This window comes from Ischnura elegans, chromosome 9, assembly GCF_921293095.1.
Source record: "Ischnura elegans chromosome 9, ioIscEleg1.1, whole genome shotgun sequence".
NCBI lineage: Eukaryota > Metazoa > Arthropoda > Insecta > Odonata > Coenagrionidae > Ischnura > Ischnura elegans.
Genome location: NC_060254.1, coordinates 97,271,164 through 97,295,446, shown reverse-complemented (window position 1 = coordinate 97,295,446; position 24,283 = coordinate 97,271,164). Strand labels below are relative to the sequence as shown.

The 24,283-nt window shown below is 39.4% G+C and overlaps 1 protein-coding gene across 1 annotated transcript in view; it reads left to right on the top strand.

Moving 5' to 3' along the window:
- Nucleotides 1-956: 956 nt before the first annotated feature.
- LOC124165002 (actin cytoskeleton-regulatory complex protein pan-1-like) overlaps nucleotides 957-24,283 on the top strand; it is an 85,814-nt gene continuing 62,487 nt past the window's right edge. Inside the window, exons 1-2 of the mRNA XM_046542240.1 lie at nucleotides 957-1,136; nucleotides 18,857-18,910. Of these exons, the coding sequence (XP_046398196.1) occupies nucleotides 957-1,136; nucleotides 18,857-18,910 (234 nt within the window). The remainder of the gene's footprint in view (nucleotides 1,137-18,856; nucleotides 18,911-24,283) is intronic.

The following is a 24,283-nucleotide window of genomic DNA, read 5'->3' as shown; positions in this document are numbered from 1 at the left end:
AGCACGGACCTTTGGCTTTCCGTGCCACAGCGCACTCGGGCTACTCCCGTGTTTCGTTGTTTCTCACACTCTTGTGAGCTATTTCTTCCCGCTATGAAAAGTTCTCCTCGAAAAAGTAAATGAGCAGCAATGGTTACTGTACTCCATAGTAATTACAAAGAAATCTATTGTTTTTTCTGCTTTAAATCATATATATCATCGAGGTTCGTATTGAAGATACCTATACTTATACTTAGTTTTTCGCAGAAAGACAGTGTGAACCGCTGTGATCTTTTGCATTCTGCGATAGTTGTTTATTGGTTACAGAGCGACAATTCCTCTAAACTGTACTGATGGCTCCATCAGGTTTGCCTGATTTATAATACAGGGTTATCATAAAAGAATTATGCGGTTTTGGACATGGTTTAAATGAGAACAGAATGGCTTACAGGTTATGTTTTTTTATTTTTCGAATTTGTCGTTTCAAACATTTTATTAACATAATTACATTGATAAATCGTTAATCGTTCTACAGGAGAGAAACGCTGCGTCGATATAAGACTGCTCTTAACGATAGGCGCCAAGGGGATCACGTCTTAACGTCCCATCCGACGGACGGAGTGTTGCACTTAAAAGTGTCCTCCTCAAGGGGCTCAAGCAGGAATCGGACAGCCTTTGAAAAGTATCTGACACCCTATCCCTTACATCTCCCTATGAATGAATGAAACCGCACTATTCTTTTATGATATCCCTGTATAATATTATAAATATATTATATATTTGCATCGATCTTGAAGTCTTTTCTTCCCTTGTATTTCACCCGCATCCCGAAAAAAATTCAAAGAAATATGCGACTCTCACGTTCTGGAAATTTTTTTCTCTCACATTTTCTGAGAAGCTTGACGTTTCTTGTGGACGCCGCCAGCTGTCGCCATGTGTGGTGTTGAGGAGGTGGGGTTTGAAAGGGGAAAAAGGAAATGACGGACGATGTTGATAAGGGGGACGAACACACACACTCAGTGGTGTTAAGAGCGGTTCGCGATGCGGGCGTGAATCTCCGTCACGTAGTTTCCCGCACGAATGCATTCCTATCGTCTCTGTTTTCCCACCCGTGCTCAGGTGAGCCGCTGGAAGTGATAGGCGCTACGCTCTGCTACGTGAGTCTATCCTCTTATTTTTATACATATCTGCTCTTTTTTATGCTTTCTGCCCCTTTCTCCTCGCTTCCTATCATCTTTCCGCGGCGCGTCCTGAACTCCCCCCCCGACTCATTTCAATTCTGTCCTTTCCCTTCATCGGTGTTACGGCGAACGGCATTTTTATTTCCTTTGTGATTTTCGGCATTTATTGGTTACAAAATGGACGCATCTGGTTGATAAAATAATGCCCTTTTTAGTCGTCCCTCCGGTGTCATGTGAATGGGGCCGTTCGCCGTTCGAATGTAGATCTACAACTAAACATACTATCCCGCAAGCCGCCTCCCTTCCTCCTATTTTGGTATTCATTCTTGGAAAATACGAGTGATGACAAATTATGTTATTGTTCTCTCCTGAGACCTCATTTGGAGCACGCCGCTAGTGTAATGAACCAGTGTGAAAAGGGAATGTTTTCGACATAGAGTACAGAGGAGAGCAGCAAGATTTGTTGAAAATTGTGACGATAAACATGGTAGTGTAACTGAATTAATGAGGAATTTAGATTGTAAGAGCTTATCCGACATAAGAGCAAAATTTATATTAATTTTCTACGGAAATTTCAAGCAGAAAACTTTTTACATGATGCCCAAGATATTTTTAGAGAGCCTATTTACCATGGTGGAACCGATCACGTGGATAAGATTAGAGAAATGATCTGCAGAACCGATATATTTCAGACGTCGTACAATAAGGGACCATAATATTTTCGACAGTTAAGCTATAGAATAACTTGACTCTAATTCGGTAAAATAGGCGCTACATAAGTAGTTATTAACTTATTATATTTGTAAATACTATTCTGCATGAATTTCTTGGTGCATGCCTGGTGTGGAATCACCCCGTGCCTTGCTCCCTGGATTTCAAGGATTTTGCGAGATGCGTTTTACTAACACAATACTCAAGCAGGGATTGGGCAATGTCTGAGAATTCTTTGTTACCACCTAGATTTGAACCCTGCCCCACAGGGTATGGAGCTAACTCTCAAGCCACCGTACCAGCGCGATTCCCGCCTGCTTGTGAACATCTTTAAAGTACCGCACTTCATGATGTAAAAAAAATATGGGCGATGGACATATTTGCTAATATACTTTCTCTGCAGTATGGGATTAAATATTATCTTTAGCAAATACCTAATTTTCGTACCATTTGGTGTGGTGCAAAGTTGGTCACTTCGATTTGTTCATAAATATGCCCCTTTGCGGCTGGTATTGCGTCGGCAGTCTGGACTACTCGCGTGGTTTTACCGTGAAACGCTGACACCCGCAATACGGATGTGGTATCGTGTTTCATATCCGATTCATGCTATTCTACAGTCGCGAGCACTTCAGCGGGAATGGAAATCTCCAGAGCTCATCGTAGAATTTTTATTTCCCGAGAGGATGGGAAAATACAAGTGATCTCAATTGCCCAACAAGGAAACAATCGTCATGTTAATGATGGAGTATATTAAAATATAAAAGAATCGTTGTAAATAAGTTGACAGTATCTATTTTGGACACCCATTCTCGTTATTCACTAAATGAAATGCTGTATGTTTTTCCTAAAATCAAACGCTCACATCTTATCAGCGCTGAAAAATCTTGATCTGAGATAAAATCCGTTGGCCATGCAGACATGGAGGCGATGATATGTCGACAGAGGCGATAAAGCTGAAATAATTAATTTTCTGATGGCCAATTTTGCACTGGCCAATCGATTAATATCCCATGCGAACCCAACCCAAAAAATTTTTAATTCTACATTTTAGTAGAGATTAAATCATTTTAACTATTCTTATAACGCACAAACATGGAGGTCATGAATCGAATTTTCGTGGGCTAAGATTTCATTAGCATTTTCATAGGAATACTGCCTACAAGACTTAAAGGAAGCGATCTGGAATAACTCCATCCCCCCCCCCCCCGTCATACGTCTCTTTAGGCGGCTTGCGGGGTTGTGAGTAAATGTCGATGATTTTTTTCTGTATTTTCTTCTCGTATTCCGTGGTTGAAAAAAAAAACTATTATTTTGGTTTATTCAGGGTGCATTAAAGTAATATTAGGAAGGTTAATGAGGGTGAGATGCAGATGAGAAATTATGTCATTGAGTTTTTTTCGGTTTTAAATCAAACGCTCATGTATTATTGCTGCGGTAAAATCTTTCTCAAAGATGAAATGCACAGATACATCAAACATGGAGGCGATGTTGCTGTAATAATTAATTATTTTATGTCCTATATTTACCTAAGCAACCGATCCATTTCTTAGTAGTTAGGCTCTGGAAACTCCTTTTATATTTTAACGTATAAACCGGTTAATAAATTCACTATATCATCCAAGCATGGATGCTATGGCTATAGAACAAAATTTTTAATGGGCTAAGAATTTATAAATTGCTTATTCAGAGAGGAATAAAACCAACATGAAACTAAATGTAGTTATGAGAGTTCCCGTCGAAAATGAAGTAGCAATACTACCGATCTGGTTAAAAAAATAATTCTGTTACTACTGCATCCATAATGGACCGAGGTTCTAATGCATAGTCACTCCCACATTCTGCAACCTAACCCTGTTCTCCAGAATACGAAGCTATTACTCCATTTGCTTCACCGACTTGATCCACTTACAGCAATATTATTACAGCTCTGCGGCATCGAGCGAATGGCTTCTTATTCTTTCAATGATTAAGTTGTTGCTCTTGGATGGCTTCTCACGAAAAAGGCGTATCGATTTTTGGGGATACTTTCTGATAGGATGTTGAGTTCTCTCTGGAATTCGGCGTATATTTGGCCTCTTGGGCGCTAGTGAGTCTCTGCATAATTAGGATAATAAGCATGTAAAGTTTCCAAGTAATTCGTTCGTGGATTAGCTCTTATATCATAGTCAAAAAGATATTTAAAAGCTTGAAAAAGTTCCAAGAAAGGCAGCAAGGTGTGCTCTAAGGTGGCACAAAGATGGGGGACTGTGTCTCAGCTATGCTACGGTATTCGGGATGGAAACCGTTGAAATTAAGGGGAACCTTAAATAGGTTATGGAGGGTCTACAAATCGTTTATGAAAGAGCAGTTTTGGAAGGAAATAGGTCGAAAGCTGGACTCACCGTGTTACCTCAAATGGAAAGATCACAAATTCAAAATTGAGTCCAAGAGGTTGAAAACGGGAATTTTGAAGGTATTCTCTCTACATGTAGGAATAAAGGTGGAGTGGACTGACCTACCTGAAGAAATTTTTAAGATCTTCCCAGTAAATATTTATTATTTATTTATTTATTATCAAATTCCCCGTAAACGGCACATGACGGCCTTTTACAACGAGGGTTTCCAATATTAACTAAGCACAACACAAACATCCATGCCCTGGATAGGGATTACCTACCCAGGCGGGATTCGAACCCACGACCTACGGTTTGGCAGGCGAGGAATTTACCCCACCGCCACCGAGGCCGGCGATATTAAAATTTTTAAGGTTAAATGTTCCTCGTTTCTGGTTTCATGTCATTATGATTCATTAAGGAGTTTTCGAAATTGGCCTATGTGGTAAAAATTTTATTTGTTCGTAAAATAGTATCCGTATTAGTGAATATTGTATATTTTTGTATCATATAAGTGTCTTCTCCGTTCCTTTACTTTGACCTTAGGAGGGTAGGTAGACTTTTCATTAATTTATTTTAATTCTTATGTTACCACCAGGCGATAGCCTTCTTGTAGAAATATTTATTAAATAAATAAGTAAAATATATTTATAATGATGGAAGACTATATGTGTATGATGATCTTATAATACTCGTTGCTCTTCATGCATAAATTTGGCATTGAAGAACTACCATATTCCTGCAGCTTGTCATCGATTTGACCAGAGCGGATATTGCGATATGATGGTTATATTCCTACGTAAACTAGCGGCTATTAACCTCCTAGTACATGCAAATTTAATGCGATTGCCATAAATCTCCATGTATGGCCGTTATAAGGTTTGTTACAGTGATGATTTCAACAAAAATGTAAAATCATTTTCATGGGAAATTAATCGATTGATACGTCCAAAATTGGTCATCATAAAATTAATCATTTGAGCACTATCGACTCGGTTAAATAAATCTTATCGACTCCGAGTCTGCATGGTCAATGGATTTTATCTCAGATCAAGATTATTCATCGTCGATAAGATGTGAGCGTTTGATTTTTCTCCCCCTCATATGAAAAAATGCAGAATTTTAATTGATTTATAAGGAGAATAGGTACCCATGATAGACAATACAATGTTTATTTATTAGATTCTTGAAATAAACAATAATATTTATTCTTTCAAGTATTCAGCACAAATCTTGTCAAAAATCTCCGCCGTATTTTAGCGAGAAACTATAATATTCTGACTTCAGCCCAAATGTGGAAAGTTAAGAATTCAATCGATACGGCTTTTGCATTTGACTTAAGAGATGAGATAGTACTTGAGAATGACGCCTCAGCGTCGAAACGCGTCGTACCAATGAATAATTTTCCAGTGAAAAGTTACCAGGGTTGTGTATTTTTTCATTTGTGGAAAGTTAATGTTGGTTTTTAATTTCGTCATGTCCTCTAAACCATGGGTTGGTTTCCAAATGCATGAAAACACCCTGGAACTTGGAATTGGTGGAAGTAAAATCTTGTGAGGCTCAGTTTTTTGTCACGATTGAACTCTCCGCTCCGTAGACTCCCTCATCCCCTCCTCTCTAAACTTGTGGCCGTCCTGTTTTGCTCGCAGATCTTCTTTCTCCCCCCTATTGTCTTTCTTCCAACTCCCGGAATGGCGCCTCTCTTTAAAGGAGTTTCATTGGCACCTAACAATGACGACGCGCCGTGTCCGTGGGCAGAGAGAGAGAGACACGTTGAAAGGATGGGAACCCGATTCGGCTCCGAGGAAGAAAGTCATAGCCGTCGTGGTGGACTCGGCCAACACAACACAATAGGCGAGCAAAGACGATCGTGGCGAGCTAGAGTGTGCAAGAGAGAGGGACCGTTGGAAAGAATTTACATGTCACTTTCCTCTCCGTCACGAATTGCTGGCGATAAAAAGGGTTTTGTCCCGAGTCGTGCAATAGGGATGTGATTTGTCGTGAGAAGTAGATTTACCACCTTCCCTCGCTCCGTCTCCTTGGTTTCGACACTCTGCCTCGCGCGGAATCCGTGGATGGAAATGGATTTCTAATCGCAGTTCGTGGGAAAGAAATCTATGGGTATCATCAAGCATCATTTCTCTGGAGTAACCGGGAAACGACCGGGGCTGGTAACATAAGCGAAATTTCTATGTTGAGGAATTCTTTTCGGAAGAGGAAATTTATAAGTAACATACGATATTAAATAATATTTTGCATAAATAGTTTTGAGTTTAGATTTTAAACCGGTAAACCATCTTCACCAGCCGGTTGAATATATAATAAATTTTATTCGCATTTTTCTGTGTTGTGTTAGTTGTGTGTTGTTTGTGTTAGCAGAAGCTGAAACAGTAAGGACATGAAGCGAAGCATTTTTATAACATTAGCATACAGGTTTTAATTACTAGATAAATATTTTTTAATTTCAATTATTTTATCTTCTTTTATTATTTCTTGCTATTTTTGCTTTTTTGTTGCATTTATCGATTTTTATCATTTTTAGTTCTTTTTTTAATGTTTCAAGCACAATAGGCATTCAGAATGTGGTATTATTAAAACTAGAAGAAGTGGAAGGGCAAAAGAAATGAACAATAGGATCACAATGCTTGAACTAAAGTCTGTGAGTAGTGTGTTATTGTTTGTCCCGAGCCTGTGCGTAAAGCCTGCGTTTCAAGTGTTTTCCCCCATCCATGCTGATGAGGTGACCTTCCGTTCCCTGGGGAATGGCTGCTCTCCTCTTTCGTCACTCAGAATTTGTCTCATGTCCGCGGAAAACCAGACAGTGCCATTGGCCGAAGGGCTTGGCTTCTATGCGCTGCCGATTTATTAGTATTCTCGAGGAATGCCTTAGTCCCCTCGGCCAAAGGTCAGTAACCGGTTCTATGACCGAAACATTTATTCCTTTCCTCGGCGAAAAATAAGGAGTGTAAGACCTAATCTTGGTCAATTTCCCAAGGACATTTTATATTTCTGTATTTCTGCTGAACTCCCTGTTTTTTTCTGCCAGCAGTTTAAATGGTTGTGCTAAGTCAAAAATCGTGTCGTAATATATCAATATCAATACTTTATTTCTCTCAATTTGGTATAATTTAAAGTGCTTGTGCAGAATTTATGTGTTTAGAAAATACTCTCAAGAATAAGTATTGAATTACCCCTAGTACTTCGATTACCCATGATACTGTAGTTCTTATTTTAAATAGTTCACTCAGTATTTTTATGGTGTAAATAATATTTGTCGAATTAATTTCAGGCATGCATTGCATAAAAATAAATGACAATCTCAGCGTTAGCATTTGTGTTGTGTGAGACCTACCACCGTGCCGGTCTAGCGTTAAAAATAACTGACTTCTTTCGTTATAATAATAACCTGTATCTGGTTCAAATCGTGCTTTAGGTAGTGGAAATAGACTTAATTTAAATAAATGTTGATAAACGGCCGTCAAACGATACTTTATTTAAGGAAATTGGTCGGTAAAATTTAGGCGATTACATGCCATTGATTTAATCAGACGAGATGGGTACAATTTTAGTAGTCTAAAGTTTTTTCACCCGAAAAAGCCGATGATTGCCAACGAAGGGATTTTGTTGCTTCTCTGAGTTTATTTTCCGTGTGTGTCATCAGCTTGCAAGAGAACCTATGAATATCGGATCGTCATTATATTAACACCATCCATCTTCCTACACTTAGAACCATGATAACGGCCGGGAAAGGTATAGAATTGATTTCAAAATGTTGAAAGTTTGTCGTGTCACTGGCGAATGCGATCGAGGCTTCCTGCGACGGGGGATATGTGCTTAGCGTGTTATCTACAGGCGGAACTTGGGGGAAAATCAATCACAGCTTAGCGTTGGATGGGAGACGATCGCCTTTTCCCCTTTGATGGAACCGGGTTTCCGTGGCTATGGCCATTGCCCGGTTGGGAATTTTCGATCACGCTCCGTCGTCCCTGCGAACCCGTGTGGAGCAAAAAATTAAAGCGAATGTTAGAATCAAGGTGTAAGGAGGTGGGAAAAAACTTGTGCAGGTAGAACAATTCAACTATTTGGGCTGCACATTAGAAGGAACCGGGTGGAACAGTAAGGACATCGGGAAGAGAATTGCGTCTGCAAAGGAGGCGTTCATGAAAAGGTAGGAGCTTATTTGAGGATAGATATGTAAGAGTTTAAAGAAACGTCTAGTGGAGAGTATGATCTGGAGTGTCGCAAATTACGGTGTGGAAACGTGGACACTGAGGTAGGAGGACGAGAGAAGATTAGAGGCATTCGAGATGTGGGTGTGTAGAAGAATTGAGAAATGTCGGATAGTAGAATTTTGGGTAAACGAAGGAGAATAGGATTTTTAGATAAAATGAAAAGGGGTTGGCCGAAAAGGAGTGGGGAATAGCATATTTTAGCAGCTTTAGGAAATGTCTATCCTCGAAGATATTAAAATCTGAAAGACTATGATTCGTACGATATGAAGATTAAATTCACTATTTATTGTGAAGGGGAGGGAAGTCCATGAAGGGAAGACAGACTGCCAGAATGCTTCTTAAACACTCCATTCTAACCTACCTAAATCGGCAAAATTCTTTATTACTATTATCGTCATTGCTATTGTATTAAATATTGTATAGTTCTGAATGTTTATCTGTCATCATCACTTAAGCGTTTAAGATAAGGATTGTAATTTTGATGGTTGGACGAGTTTAACCTCGAGGATATAAAAATCTTAAATAGTATGATTCGTACTATATGAGGATTAAATTTGCTATTTATTGTGGATTTTGCTGGAGAATGAAAGCTGTTTGATCGAAATCTCTCCACTTCCTGCAGTTTCCAGTTCCATACATGCATTTCAATGTGCGTAACCACTACCTTTGGCCATTTTATTCCCTTTCGCGTCTGGCTGGTAATTTAAAATTACGTTTAACGTCGGAGCTCATTGAAAATCAGATAAAGTATTCGCATAATGGTCATGAAATGAAAAAAATAGGATACCGATCTCACAGTTGCCTTGTTACTCTCTTCCGGATGCTAAATCCTCTGCTTAACACCTTTTAAACGATTTCCGTGTGTTACTACATTTCTTATAAACTTGTTCCTTCCCGAATAACGACCGCCTGGAAATGTTTTGATTTCGAAACGCGCTTAAAAGGGTTCGCTTTCTTTCGTGCCCGACGTAGTAATCACCCTTCAGACTTCATGGTCCCAGTCTCCGATGTTGCAGCACGCAGGAGGAGTCGGCGAAACAGTAAAACCACTCTGACCTTATGCCTCCCTCTGTCTCTCGAAAGTTTCTGAATCCTTCCCTTAATCTGTTCGCGTCTTTTCCTTCCGCGCTGAAGAAGGGATGACTTTCTAAAATGGTTTGCGAAACGCCGACCCATTCACCTTCCGCCTCTTCCCATTCTTTTGTTTTTTTTCTTTCTCTCCCATGATCTCGCGCGGGCAAAGTTCCCCGCTGAATATTCAATGAGGTCGTTTCTCGTAACTGAATTCTTTTTGGCGATTTTCGACTGTTAACCTAGAGTTCTTTTTGACTGTTTCAATAATTTCCCCAGCAGATAAGTTTCTCAGTTTGTCCAATTACCGATAGTCAGACGAGAAGTCCACAATGACTATGTAATTGGAGTAATTTAAAATTAAGATGTCCGTTTGAAAAATAATTCTCGATTATTTCTCGTCTTTGAAGGCACTAGCCAAGCCTTTTGTATTTAGATGTTGAGAAGTGGTCTCATGCTGAAAGGCAAGGTCCTCCTGTAAATTTAATGTTAGCATGTAAATCAATTAGAGTTACAATTACTGTAACCTTATGTTCTAAGTAAAATATCTCAAGTATCTTCTCAACCGGTATTGCCATCGCGAATGATCACATCAATTGTTGCCCTACTGTTAAATTTTAATGCATATTTTTTAGTTAATAAATGATAAAATAACTTGAAGAATATTTAATTAATTATTTGCAATGCATAAAATATCTCGTTTTTATCTTATCACCAATAGCTGATCACATTGGTTATCTATATTGGCTACATATCTTCCATAGTTATTTTAAAGCAAAGGTTTTCAACCCGCGGGCTAATTTCCCAGCTAATTTCTTGGGGCCCCTTGAGGATAAAGAAAATATTGCGCCACACAATATAAAATATATACCGACACACTCGTAAACAATAAACAATGTCAAAAAAGCAATTATTGATTGAACTTAATAACCAATAAAGATTATCGTCCTTTGAAATTATATTTATGTAATTTCTATTTTATTGATGTGGTGGTAAAGTGACGTGGAAGCTTTGTGGCCCTCAGGACGATGTGGAATCGAATTTTGGCTCTAGCATTAAAAAAGGTTAAAGAACCCTGTTGTTTTAAAGGGACGTTATATCTCGCTATAAGTCATGTGAGTGAATGAATTATCATGTGGCCCCATCACAAAATCAGTTTATTTTATCCTAGTATTTGGCTTTTTTTTTAGCGCGAAAACACCTTCGTTGCAGGGAATTTCAAAATTTCATCACGAGAAACCACAAGTTGAGCGGGTCTCGGCCGTAACATGTTTCGATCAAGTCTCTCGGTAGCATCGTTTTCCGCTGCGTTGAGATCGCGAAATATTTGGTAGTGAGCTCTCCTTGTTTGGAACCCAATTGATGCGGTAATGTCAGCGCAAGCAGCATTCTCCGCTTTTGGGAGATCAGGTGGACGGAGGGGGAAATCGGGACGAAGATAATGTTCCCGTGAAAGGCACGAAGATGATCGATAGGCGTACCCTCGAAATTGGAAGAAATCGATAATCCGTTGAGAAACTCGCGATTGGCTGGGATTTGGGTCGAAGGGGAAGAAGAAAATCTAGGCTCGGGAGATTGTTACGGAAGCGGTCTTGAAGCCCCGCGTGAATTTTGAAAGTTCATCCCGCGGAATAAGGGGCTCGAACCGGATTGATCAATCGTCTCGTTCACCACACTTTCTTCATAGCCACAGGATTGTCCAATCATGCCTTTGATTTTCAATAATGCCATGAGATAACATTCCCCTGTGTCGGGAATCGAACCTCGGACCTTTAGCTCTCCGACTTGGTTGCGAGCAGAGTCCTCTGGATGGCAGTTCTCTACACTACTCCCTCATAGGGTCACAACCTATTGTGCCGTATTTCTTCTACAAATAATGGAAAATCTTGCCGAGCAACTGCCAGCCACATTCACTTTCACAATTCAAACAACAAGTGCAGAGAACAAAGATGGTAGAATGCAACGACTCAACTATGTAGTGTATTAATTATCAACAATTCAGAGGACTCTGGTTGCGAAGACCATTGAGTTATCCAGATCCTTTAATGCCCATGGTAGTTTTACCGAGGTTCAACGGTGCTAAATGTTAGTCCCTTGCGGTCCATCAAGGATGAAAGGGTCTTTGGGCTTCCAAGGAGCCTCTGCCGAAAGGCGAACGCGATTCCAGGGTAAACTCCGAGATTGGGGGTAAATAGTGGATTGCGTCGTAGCCCGGAAAGCAAATGTCCGCGGTTCGATTTCCGGTCTCGGGGATTTGTTCACGTGGCAGTTATTGTGAAATTCACCGCCGTACACAGGGCAGGTTTGAAATAAACCTTGTTTATTTGATGCTTAATACATTTTTCATTTACCGATCATTTACCTGTGCCATTTATTAGTTGATGTTTTTGGTCCTGAGGCATCGTTATCAAAATTTAAGCCTCCCGTATTTTCTGCATGAATTGTGTTCAAACTTTTTATGCATCAAAACAATTCAAATTTTCCAATTTTTTGTCCAAATTGTATTTCCTTGAACACAGTCCTAGAATTTAGTCAGTCTTTGGAATTGAAATCGTCATGTTCGTTTTTTCCTCCCCATTCTTGTTACATTTTTGTGCCGTGGATATAATTCATTGTGACATTTGCTATCTCCATTTTTTGTTTCCTGTGGTGGCCTTAATCGCTTTCAATTAGTATTATCGAGACTATTTCAAGGGCACTAGCCCGCACTTCCGGTACCAGCATTCGGCATGTAAGATATATCGTGTCGGAAGAAAATATCTACGAGATAACCTGCAGGAACGGAGTTCAACAGACAACGGCTGGCACCAAGGATATTATACGGGCGCATTGCTAATCGAGTTCTTACGAATTTCATTGCCATAGGCCCTGCCTATGACTAATGTTTTTAATGCTTTGTATATCCCTATAACAGTAGAAAATCCGTCGGCCGATAACAATAGGTGAAGCTAACTTTTTGCATGTTTCGTATAAATGGAATTTATTACTGTGATGACATGAGGCATATATATTATTTATCGGGAAGGCATTTCGCAATACTCTGTTAAGAACCTTAGATTTGGTCACACGTTAGTAAATATAGGCGTGTTGATAACAATTAATATCTTAAACATGGAAAAAAACTAAAAAACTACTTTGTACTTAGCCCTCAGCTTTTTAATTACCCCGATTGATCCCAGCTTCGAAAATTATACATTTTTTTTCAATCGATTGGACTAATTGTTTATTATGTGTGTAAAATACAAGCCTACTTCTTTTAACATGCTAAACGTACCGAAATTTCACCAAGTGTAGCCATAATCCATTGATTTAATTGATGTCGTAGTACTGTTGAGTGTAAACTTTGAATCATAAGTTTTTAAAGTTATGGCGTGTGTTGGAAATCTGCCCATTAATTTATTCCAATTAACCAGACTTTATGTTTAGCAGGCAGTTTTATTTTTCCCCGTCATTCTGAAAGCAGCACTGAGAGGCCTTTCACGTCGGGAGTGGGAGGTAATGAAAACACAACAATAGGCGGCTAGTAACCCCCACGCCTTGAATAGAGGAGCCACCTACCCAGGCGGGACTCGAACCCGCGACCTTATATTTGACAATAACGCAATATTCCATAATATCCGTGGTCCGTGGTTTGATTCTCCGTCCAGGGTATTTTTTTCCCTGTGGCAATTGATGAGGATTCCCTAGGGACTTGACTCCAACGCCACTCAGGCCAGCGGTGTTCAAAAGATAAAATCATTTCCCCAAATGAGGACGTGATATTCAACTTGTGCTATTTATTACTATCTCTCGAGTGCGTTGAAGCTTTTTTTTTATCGTAATTAGTTCGTCGAATGCACTTGATTGGCCTTGAGGCATACAAACGTCAGATAAAGCGATATAGGATTCAGTTCTTTCCCGGCGAACTCACATCCGGTAACATTAGGTAAATTCTAAGAAATAAAGGTATTTTGCAGCTACACCTCAATGGTATGCAAACACCTACTTCCACCTTTTAATCTACATGCATCTTAATTTAAAGCAAGCATCGAGATTTTCTCTATAGTAAAATGGTTTTGCAGATTTTACATGATCCACTACATTTGCAAATGATCTCCAGATCAATAGTGCTGCCGTAAAGTGCCAACTCATTCTTTACTTTTTCTGAATACGAGAATCTCATTGTACCCTTCAAGTATTATACTATATTTAATGCGTAATGTATATGTTTTTTTAATTATTCCATCATCCTCATTATTTGTTTCTGACCGTATTTGATAGTTTTCCTCACGAAACTGTTTCATTAGTTCACGCTTATGTTTATTCAGCGTTTTTATCGACCAGAGTGGAATGAGAGAATCTTCCAGCCTCAAACTGGTACTAATAAAGAATGCAGTGATTATTATTTTCCTTAGAAATAGATAAAATGGGAATGTAAGGAATGAAGGAAGCCTAAGTGAAGAATTATGTAGGGAAACGAACGGTGAGGTGATAGGAGATTGTGAAAGTTCGAATTGATGACAGTTGATGGCTACTTATAGAAGATAACAAGGCATAAAGGATTATGAATAGGCATTAGAATGTTCAGACGAAGTGGTTGACATTTTGATGCAGTGGACTTCTGGGAAAGATGAGTTTTTTTTATCATAATATGTTAGAGTTCTTCAATTAAGTTGAATGCATTCTTAAACTCTCGATGCAGGGAGGAGCTGAGGTAATTCAACAAGTTTATGCTAGGTGTGTACAGAAAACAACGGAAATTTTAGTTTTTTGAAGAAATAATTACTTATTTGTCTAAATTAACGTTGTCACCTTCAAAATAGTTCCCATTTCGTAACCATTTCTTTCACTACTTCCATTTTTTCATCGATTGTTGATGTACTGGGGCGTCTTCTATTTCTTCGTGGCCATTTTGGAAGCCCTTATACCAATTGTCAATCCTTATTCCACTCACAGCAGATTCACCAATGGTTTTTTTTAACATCTCTCATACTTAGTTACACTTTCTTTATTTTTTACGCATTAATTGATAAAAGTTATTTGATCCATTTCATTAACCAACGAAAATCGCCGAATTCATAAGAACACATCTAACCCGAGCGGCTGCAACTGATAAAGGAAACTACGAATTCAGATGAAAATTTTATCAGATTTCAAGGGCATGTATACCAACATTATCAACTAAAATTTAACAATTTGACTCTCTAAGCCCGTGAAATTTAAAAATTCCCATTATTATCTGAACACTCCTCGTGAAGTCTTGAGGTCCAACCTATCACCCAGATGAGAAAAACTTATCGTAAGTTGCCCCCACTGTAACTTCACACCATGCCACGTCTCACAAAGAGGCAGAGTATTCGTACCATTTCTCCCCGTTATGAGCAGATTTTCATTGCCGTTTATTATTGGTCCCCATGGGCAGCTGTCATACAATGTTGTACTCAATGGTTATTTCTATTCCCTAGCTTCCCTAGGTTATTTTGTTCGGGACCGAAAAGGCTGTTTTTACTGAGAGATTATTTAATCATAGTCAATCAATTTATGAAAAACCTGATTGCAGATGGATCCAGATCTTACTCGTGAAATATTTGTCTCAATTTGTTGAAATTTAATACCTCGTATATTATAGAACCAGAGCCCAATCTTATTTCAGGAATTCAGTACACGAATTATGGCCTTAAACCGATTTAATTTATTTGTTCGCCAAAAAATTCTTTAATAAATATGGTATCGTGAAAATCGTATCGTAGGTTCAAAGATTTTCGTGGCGTTCATCGGATGGTGCCTACATTTTCTTCGGTTCTCACCGCGTCCGTTGGTTTTTTTTTGTTTTGCAATTGTTTCGCTGACTGCAATGGCCGAAGTAAATTCAGGAATCACCGTAAAAATGTATTTGAAATGAAAATGCTTCACATTTAGATGGGTACTTTGAAAGCTGAGATTGAAAAGGTGAGGCGCTTTGCGAATTACGTCTTACGTCCTTTGAATACATCCAGACGGCCTCTCCTTTTCTAATCAGAATGATTCCCATCAAAGCGATCTGAATGGATGGAAGCGTTGTCGCTTGTATAGAACAATTGAGGATCGAGAACTTGGCGTGATGGATGAGAGAATAATGGACGCTACATGCGCGCTCGCAAGCGCGTTGGTGCGATCAAGCGAATGATTGCGATGCGATTCGAAGCACTTCAAGCAAAAACAGCTATGATTACCCAACGCAGCCGACTTTAACAGCGTTAGGCTGCTGATCGAGGGGTCCGGAGTTCGAATCTTGGGTAAAGCCTTCGGACACCCTCTAGTTCAGGGTGAGCTCTACCTTAACCTAACCAAACGTTGCTTGGCGGCAAATTACTGAGTGAGTGAGTTTAAATAAAAACTTTTTATGCTATTTTTAAATCTATTGTAATGACTAAATTCGATTGACTTTATCAGCCGAATGGCCGGACACATTTATAAATAATCGCAAAACGTTGAAGTTATGCTTCGGCTGAGATAAATATTAATGCGAATGGTAATTGTCGAAAAGGATGGCTGATACTGGCTCTGAATAACTCGAAATATAGTAAGAATGCATTGTCAACTGATTTTGAAAATCTTCAGTCGATAGCCTATCTGGAAGTTGGTAAAATTTGAGTAGTGAGATTTTGACCGTAAGTGCGAAAAAACGGACAAGAAAGTGACTTAATTGAAGAGTGGTAAAAAAAAACTCGAAAAAATTTGCACCTAAATGTCAACGCCATCGCCTATTCTGCAGGCGCATCACTTGATTTTTTAAAAGGAATGTTTTCCCCGTAATCTCGTTTGCCCTGAATTTTCATCCCCACCCGTGTATTCTTAGCCATTTGCTGCGATCATGAGTATTAAAAATTAAAGGGTTGCAGACTCCACACTTCGCCGTGATACTTTTGCTGAAGCCAGCCTCGGCGCGTTGCCACCAGTCCATATGAAGCCACTAATATGAAATCTATGTAAACCAGTGGTGTCATGATGCCGGAACGCCGTTCCTTCACTAGTTAGCAAAAGATATAATGGTCAAATATCATTTTATAAATATTGTTGCCACAAAATTTCTAAGAAATACATTTGTAACCAAAACACGAAATTAACTAATAATAACTTTTAATTTAAAAAAAACACACAGAGTAATATTTCACTTCTAAAAAAAGTTCAGAAAAGACCGTTCCGGCACTGTCAATTTGCCATGACGACACTGATGTAAACTTCTTAATTGCAACTACTTACTTGCGTTATACTCACTTTAACTGTTTAAAATCAATATCTTCACATAAGATAGATAATTATAGTTAAACTATGCCTTAATAAATTAAATTTAAATATACTATCCAGCGAAGATAACTACCAGCGGTGTTACCTTGTGATAAGCGTCTAATACCACGAGTTACATATATCTTTAGGTCTTCATTCCGGGAAGTTTGCCCTTTTCCTTTGCTGCTTCATGCCTCGTAGAATATCCAGGGACAAACCAAGACCTATTGCACATTTTTTACCAAGATGTTACTAAATTCCTCCGCCAGCAACAAATAACAGCCATTAGCCGCCATGTAATACAACAATCTCAGTAGTCTCGGATTACTCCCTACTGGCTGGGGTGGCCATAAATGTTTTGGCACATCTTGGGGGAGGGTCCCCAGTAAAGTCCTTAAAAACTATATCCTTACTCAATGGGAATGGATTTGTAAAATCAAAACTAAGATTTATATTGTTTTATTTTTTAATTTTTTCCATATTTGACAAACTAAAGTCTAAAATATTATTGCCATATTATATTACGCTTTCTGTTATAAACTGTTATTTTAAAAAGCATCATTCTCATAATTTTTGCACGAAACCGGGACATTGTGGAGAATTTTCGGAAACCGACGGGACGTCCTCATAAGCGGTCTAAACCGGGACTGTCCCGGCTAAACCGGGTCGTGTGGCCACTTCATCCGCTCTGCCATCTGACGTCCAGCTTCCAGAAAACTGAAACTAAAGACAATGAAAGCGCAAGGAGCTTGGTGGAGATGGCTGCGACACTCACCATGACGTCGGCTGGCTGTGTGTCGCGTTTAGATTCGGATTGGTGACCGACCAATCGGCTCTGACGCGGTACGAATGAGGGATTTTTAGTCCACGTGTCAGTGGTGCATAATCTGTGACGGCCCAAGCGCCGAGGTGACGCGCGCGCGGTCTGCTCCATTGCATTGATATTCACAGTCCGATGCACTACGATCGCCTGGGCGGATCGCTCTCTTTAAAGGAGCGGTCGGAGGAACGTTGCGAAACTTGTGGCGAGAGAGCGCAGCTGTTCCGTCTGCTCAGACGACACACAGCCCCGAGGGTTCCGTGGTGATGCGGTTTCATCCCACCAGCGAATGTTTGCCCCATCACTTCCCAGCGTATCGGGTTCGATGCGGTAGTAGCGGTCTGCTATGCCAACTGTCACAGCACGTCATGTTTTCTAGGCTTTTAGTTGAGACTAACTCTCTATAACGAACATTTCATATGCAGTGTTGAGAGATGCTTACTTGTTCGCGGATCTTTCCATTTTCCGGGTTTTCGCCGCGTTTCGTTGTCAGAAGTGATCAGGAGTTATAAAAAATTCCACCAGGCGTCTTCAGGTCGAAGCGAATTCACTTCTGATAACGAAACGCGGCGAAAACCCGGAAAATGGAGAGATTCACGAATTCTGAACGCCACGAAAGACTCCTAGACAACGATGCTTACCTGTATTTAACTCTTCATCCGGCTACAGTTTACGTGACAACGTTACGATGCTTTGAAATAATTTTATTTTGGGATATAATTTGTCTAGTGGGTTGACCTGACCGCTTGACTTCTGATCGAGTGGTCCCTGGTTTATATCCCTAGGCAAGTATGCGGTCGCCATCAACTAAAATTTTCGAAGGTGAGGTGTGAGATGATCCAAGGAAAGAAATGGGCTCACCTTTCCTGAATGTGTGAAATCCATACTCTTGTCACTTATTTCGGAGTGAGCTTTACCCTCACGTATAAAAATAACATTCGGATTATTTATCAATGAGGTAGTGAATGTTTCGCTGAAATTTTTTATTTGCCGTCCTATTTTTACTCTTTACATTTCGTTATCAGGAGTTATAAAAAATGTATATATTTTTCCCTGAATAATTCTATGTGGAACTTGTATATATTTTTAACACATTTCAAATTATTCAAAATGTGTGTCTATAGTGTATGCATTGTATGTGCGCAACTTTATGCAGAGAATATTCATTATGCATATCAATACTATGCGTTCCATTTTTACATTCCGTGCACTTATGTAATTGATTATTTTTTTCTATATTTTCAGGTGGGTACCGTTGGAGATAAATTTACTTTGCCCAGCGAGGCTGCTTTGATATTTGTAAGTGGAACAATTATTTAAATTAATATTCGAAAAGGCTTGTATATGTGGCAAATTTTTCTCTGGTCACACGTTTGTTGAATGCAAACCTTTTTGTAGTAGTGAAATCTGCGTCTAATTATGATGTGCCATTTGCGAAGTTGTTGCTCATTTATCCTCACAGACACTAGACTTGTTCGCTATTGAATGCTTAGACACATAATTTTCCAAAAAGTTAAATAGAGTTTTTAATGTATTAGGTTATAAAAGAGAATATGCAGAGGCACGAACTTTATTCTTTATCAGTAAGCTGATTGGATGCGAAATTTCAGTGTTGGAATATTGAGCGAAATTCCTTTTGCGGAAGAGTAAATATTCTTTGCCATTTTAAGTATTTCTCCAAAAAATCTTTTGTAAAAGTTGCGAGTTAAACGGACTACTAGATCATTAATGAAAGGTTGTATTATTAGGAAATGTTTTTTTTCTTGTGGAAGATGATTTTGAATGTAATATTTATTATAAAATGAATAAATTATTTTTACGGGGAGCGTTGTAGCCTTGTGGGTATAGCACTTGGCTGCAGATCGAGGGGTCCCGGGTTCAGATCCCGGGTTAAGGTTTCATACATATCTTGCAATCAAGTGCGAGGTGGCCCAGGGAAAGGAACTGGCCCCTCTCTATCCCAAATGTATGATATTTTCACGCCAGGCGCTTAGTTATAGGTGAGCTCTACCCTCACATATATGCAAGCAACCGTCGGGTTGAATCACTGAGTGAGTCTTAATGCCGTACAACACCTTACGAAAATTATCTCAGGAAAAGTCGTTGCACTAATTATATATTATAGTTGCTGAAAACGGATAGTTTAGATTTCTTATTTTACTACGCTGGTTAAAAATTTTAAGTGTGTATACATCAGATGTTGTGACTACAAGCATTCTTATTGTAGGCAAAAATTAATCATATGAGTGTGTATAAATTCTCTTCGCTCTTGTCGTCAACATTGTATCGACTACGGATATTGCATACTCTCATTTTCGATGTATATATTCGGCATGTATATGTTTCCCTCTGCTTCATTCTGATAGGCGAAGCCTCTGCCATTAAGCTTCTTCATATATGCCACCTTCTCTTAGTTCCCCAAAGCCTTTTATCTAAGAACGCCAAGTTGGCTGCTGTCGCTCGTTGTGAATGCTATCATCGCTGACGAGGGTTTTTTGCTTAAAAAATAGCCCCAGGGATGTGAACTTAGAAACATGTACTCCCTTTTGTTCCGTGCCATTGAGAAATTGCGTATGATATTCCAGTCTTCCCCTTGACTCTGTAACTCTTCCCTTTTCCCATTGTTTTGACGCGAAACGCTTCATTAGCACTTCTGAGCGTCTATGGCCTAATGCCTCAAGACGTATCTCGAGTAATTTTTGTCTGTCGTCAAGCTTCGCGTGGATAAATTAGTCAGAACTACTGATTGTTTTGCTCAGAATAATAGCATGCCGGGCGGTATACAAGTATGGCCGTTTTTAGGAAGAGGAAGTACTGAAATAGACAAGTGATTTCCGACTCCTTTCTACCCTACGCATGATGATGCCAAAGCATTCAGCATCATAAGAAACTGATGCCTGTTGTTCACGGGAAATTTTTCGGTAAAAATATTCAAAAAGTCCATTAATATGATAGGCATTAGTTTGCTCTTGACGGATCCGATGTGTAAATCTTTGTCTTAAGTTACGATTTCATCCATAACTTGTTCAATTTTGCCTCATTAAAGGGTTTTGATCCGCGCGGCCGGGTAAGGTAAATCTATTATTTCCATACGAATCAGTAAGACCTGATGATTTTTTACATTGACTCCTAAAAAAGACTCAGTTTGATCCTTTCATAAAATAAAAGTTTCTAAAAATTAGGAAAAATATACTCTGAACCCAATTTGGCGAGTGAAACATTTGGAAATGGATTAAAACCGATTTTTAAGAATAAACAAGACTCTTAAAGCCGTAAGTAATGTAAAACTGTATTGTAAGGAGATTCTATCACGATGGAAACATTAAGAAAAGAGTTAAGGCCTCGAGTGCTTTAACATCTTATGTAAAACTGCAAGGACACCAGATTTCGGGAGGATTGAATTTTTTTTACTCCGGGTCGTTAATTTTTGTGGGGTCCTGGGCAGTTTATGTGGGAAACACTGTTGTTATCTAATCATGTATAGCTGGAGAATAGCGGCCATCAGAACACAATGAGCTGACGTTGAGAAAGAGGGGTTTCAAATCAGGTTGCCCTGCGTGATTGCGGGAACAAACACACAATGCAGACTTCGCAGTGCCTCTCTTTGCTTAGTAGCATCACGTCCACACACGAGACTAGCAACGCAATTTCAGTGCTATTGTGGTTTGCACAGTATCTGTTGCGCGACTGTTGTTGTCATCACACGTTTTGTCGCTTTCTCAGCATAAATATAATGTGCATTCTGTAATAATATACAGAAACTAAAACTCCTACCAAAAATATAGTATTTTAAGCATCATATTGTTCTACTTTTCTTATTATTATAGTTTTGTGCCCTTAAAACATTTTCTGCAGTGGGCCGACATTTGGCCGCAAACCGGCGCTACGTTTATGCCGATTAGATATAAGTTTTTAGTATTGGTCTAAATTGATGTTTTAAGGCAATATGCTTTTTATGGTATTTCATTTCTCTCATCATCATTCATAGTCTCCTCATATGGTCTTCCTTATGAAGTGTGCATTGCACGCGCCTTCACTTATATTTCTCCTTCACTTACACTGGTATCTTATACACTTGTTGCGTCATATCCCTTTGTTCAAGCCTAGGGCAAAATCAATATTAATGAAAATTGTTCACTACAAATGGTACTATTCGGTCGGGAGCAGGAGAGGAAATATCCGGGCTGAAAGACTTACTGAATGAGAGCGTGTCGTGTCAATGAATGTGAATTACTAACTAATGAGAAGTGATAAATCCACTTTTCTTGTACTATAATTTTTAAATATTATCAAATCTGCTCTCCTCCCTATAAATTTTCTCTTTTCAAAATGCCTGGGGTGCGCCTGTGTTCATTGGTTTCCTATTATTTTTTTTATTGCCTAAAACGAAAGATTAGGGGTAAGGTGGCCATAAATGCTTTGGCCTAGACCAGGACATCTTAGTAAAGAGGGGATGGGAGGAGAGGAGGTCCCCCCAGCAGTGACGCAGCAAGGGGGGGTTAAAACCTCCCCAGAGCTTAGAGCTCAGGAATTACTCCTGGAGTACATATTTCACGCTTTTAGGTTTGTAATGACGATAACTATTTTTCGCGATTAAATGAAAAGTAAAAATTTGCAAGCGCGCGAAAACGCGACGGCTAAGTTTGAATGCTGAGAAAAGCCTGCGTGACGTCATTCTGGTTCCCGCTTTCGCCGTGTGAGGTGGCCTTGGGGCGAGGATATGTGCGCCCATACGATGCCGGCTGCTAGCAAGTGGCAGAGTACCCTGCTAGTAGGCAGCGCTTGGCTTAAATAAGGATTATTAATACCTTATCAAACGAAGGAAACTTTCCGACCTTAGGCAGTTTTAATAGGTGATTATTAAGAGATGTTTCCCTGAGCTCTGTTTCTCACGCATGCATTGGTAATCTCAAACGATGTAAAACTGCTATCTACTCCTATAGAAACTAGGTCCCTGTGACATCACGTGGAGTGGCATCGCTTGGGCGTCAACCTGGTCTTTTTCAAATGAGGTTAAAATTGACCATTAACTTTCATCTAAACTGGGATATCTAAAACCAAATAATTTGTATATTATGAATACACTAATGGTGGGTAAGGAATCGCAATCAATGCCTTTCGTTTTCTTAGATGAAGGAAACTACCCTATTGTCTTCATCTTTGTACCGGATTGCGCAATGGATGTGGTTTGGGAAACAGAAAAGAGAGCTCTTGAGTCAAGTATGGAACTCAGGACCTCATTAAATGGCCGTTCCCTCGGATTTCGCGTGCTGAGTTAACTGCCAATTAGGAGTGAACATGGTCCCGTGGGGATGGTAATACGACCCATGGCACTCTCGTGGTGGACATTAAATATTTGACGGTGGAGCAGGAGAGCCTGAGAAATTTTCTTTTTTCTTGAAATGCGTAAAATATGGTATAAATACACTTAAATGATAAGATGTACGAATATTCGCTAGAAATTTCTCTTCTGCAATGGATAACCTTTACGACGTTCAAAAATGTACAGTTTACTATTATGGCGTCTTCGTTACGCGTTTGTGTATATTTCCTCCTCTCTTGCATATGAGAGGGTGAGAAGCCAAGGGGTAGTAGTGATTTCTTTTTTTAAACAGAGCTGGTTAAATAAATCAGGTAAAGAAAACAAACGAAATCAACTAGATATTTAGCAATGAATTTGTTTTTCCACTCAATGACATCGCAAAACAACGACTCTCTCGTACCTCTTGGCAGCCAAGTTTTAGTAAATTCTTCTAGCAATGTACCGTACCTTACTCTGTTTAGAAAAAGAATCACTTGTACTCCTTGGCGTCTCAACCCCTATTGATATGAATAGTATTCTTACACGAAAATATGGACATTATAGTCGGCGATGGCGTAGAAGAGCATACACTCATCTTAGTGACTACCCTTGACAACTTCAAACATGATTTACACGTTTTTGACTGAAAAACATCTTTATTTCGCGTCATTTATCGCATGCATAGACTAGAATGAGACTACGTGTTGCGGGTTGCCTATCCACAAAAACTGCTTTCGGGGACAGGATAAGAGGTCATTTTCTCGATAATTAAAAGGAATAGAGTTGACGTATTTGGTCTAAAATATCAAGGAAAGACCAATGTTGTTCATTATTGGAAAAAATTAGTGCTTGCTAAAGCCAAATTTAAATTATTTACGTTTTTTTACGTTTTTCGTTAAATATTTCGAAATTTCAAGACAAAATGGCGAACAGAAGATATTAACTGATTTGGAAAAAAAATCATATCTGTAATACCCTCCCGGGTACGCAGCTTTTGCCGGGTATTACGATTCGCTCCTAAAAAAAAGTGGCAAAACGAGGCACCCTAATGAATACACTTATAGGTTAAAATTATGTACATTCACAACAAATGATTTCTCTTCTGCAATCGGTAAGCGTTACTCCGTCATAAAATGTGCTGTTTACTATTGTTGCATCGTAGTTGGACGGGCGTGAATATTATTTCGTCTCTCTGCCACCTGCAGCGCTGGATCACTCGCACCTGCATCCCATGGCCTCCTGCCCCACTGCCGGTCCATATCTTCCCCTCCCGCTCATCTCGTACATCCCAACTCCTTTACTTTTCCCTCTCCATGGCAACACGGCAGCACGCGACCCGTGCAGGGCGGGGAGGAGGAGACGAAACCCTT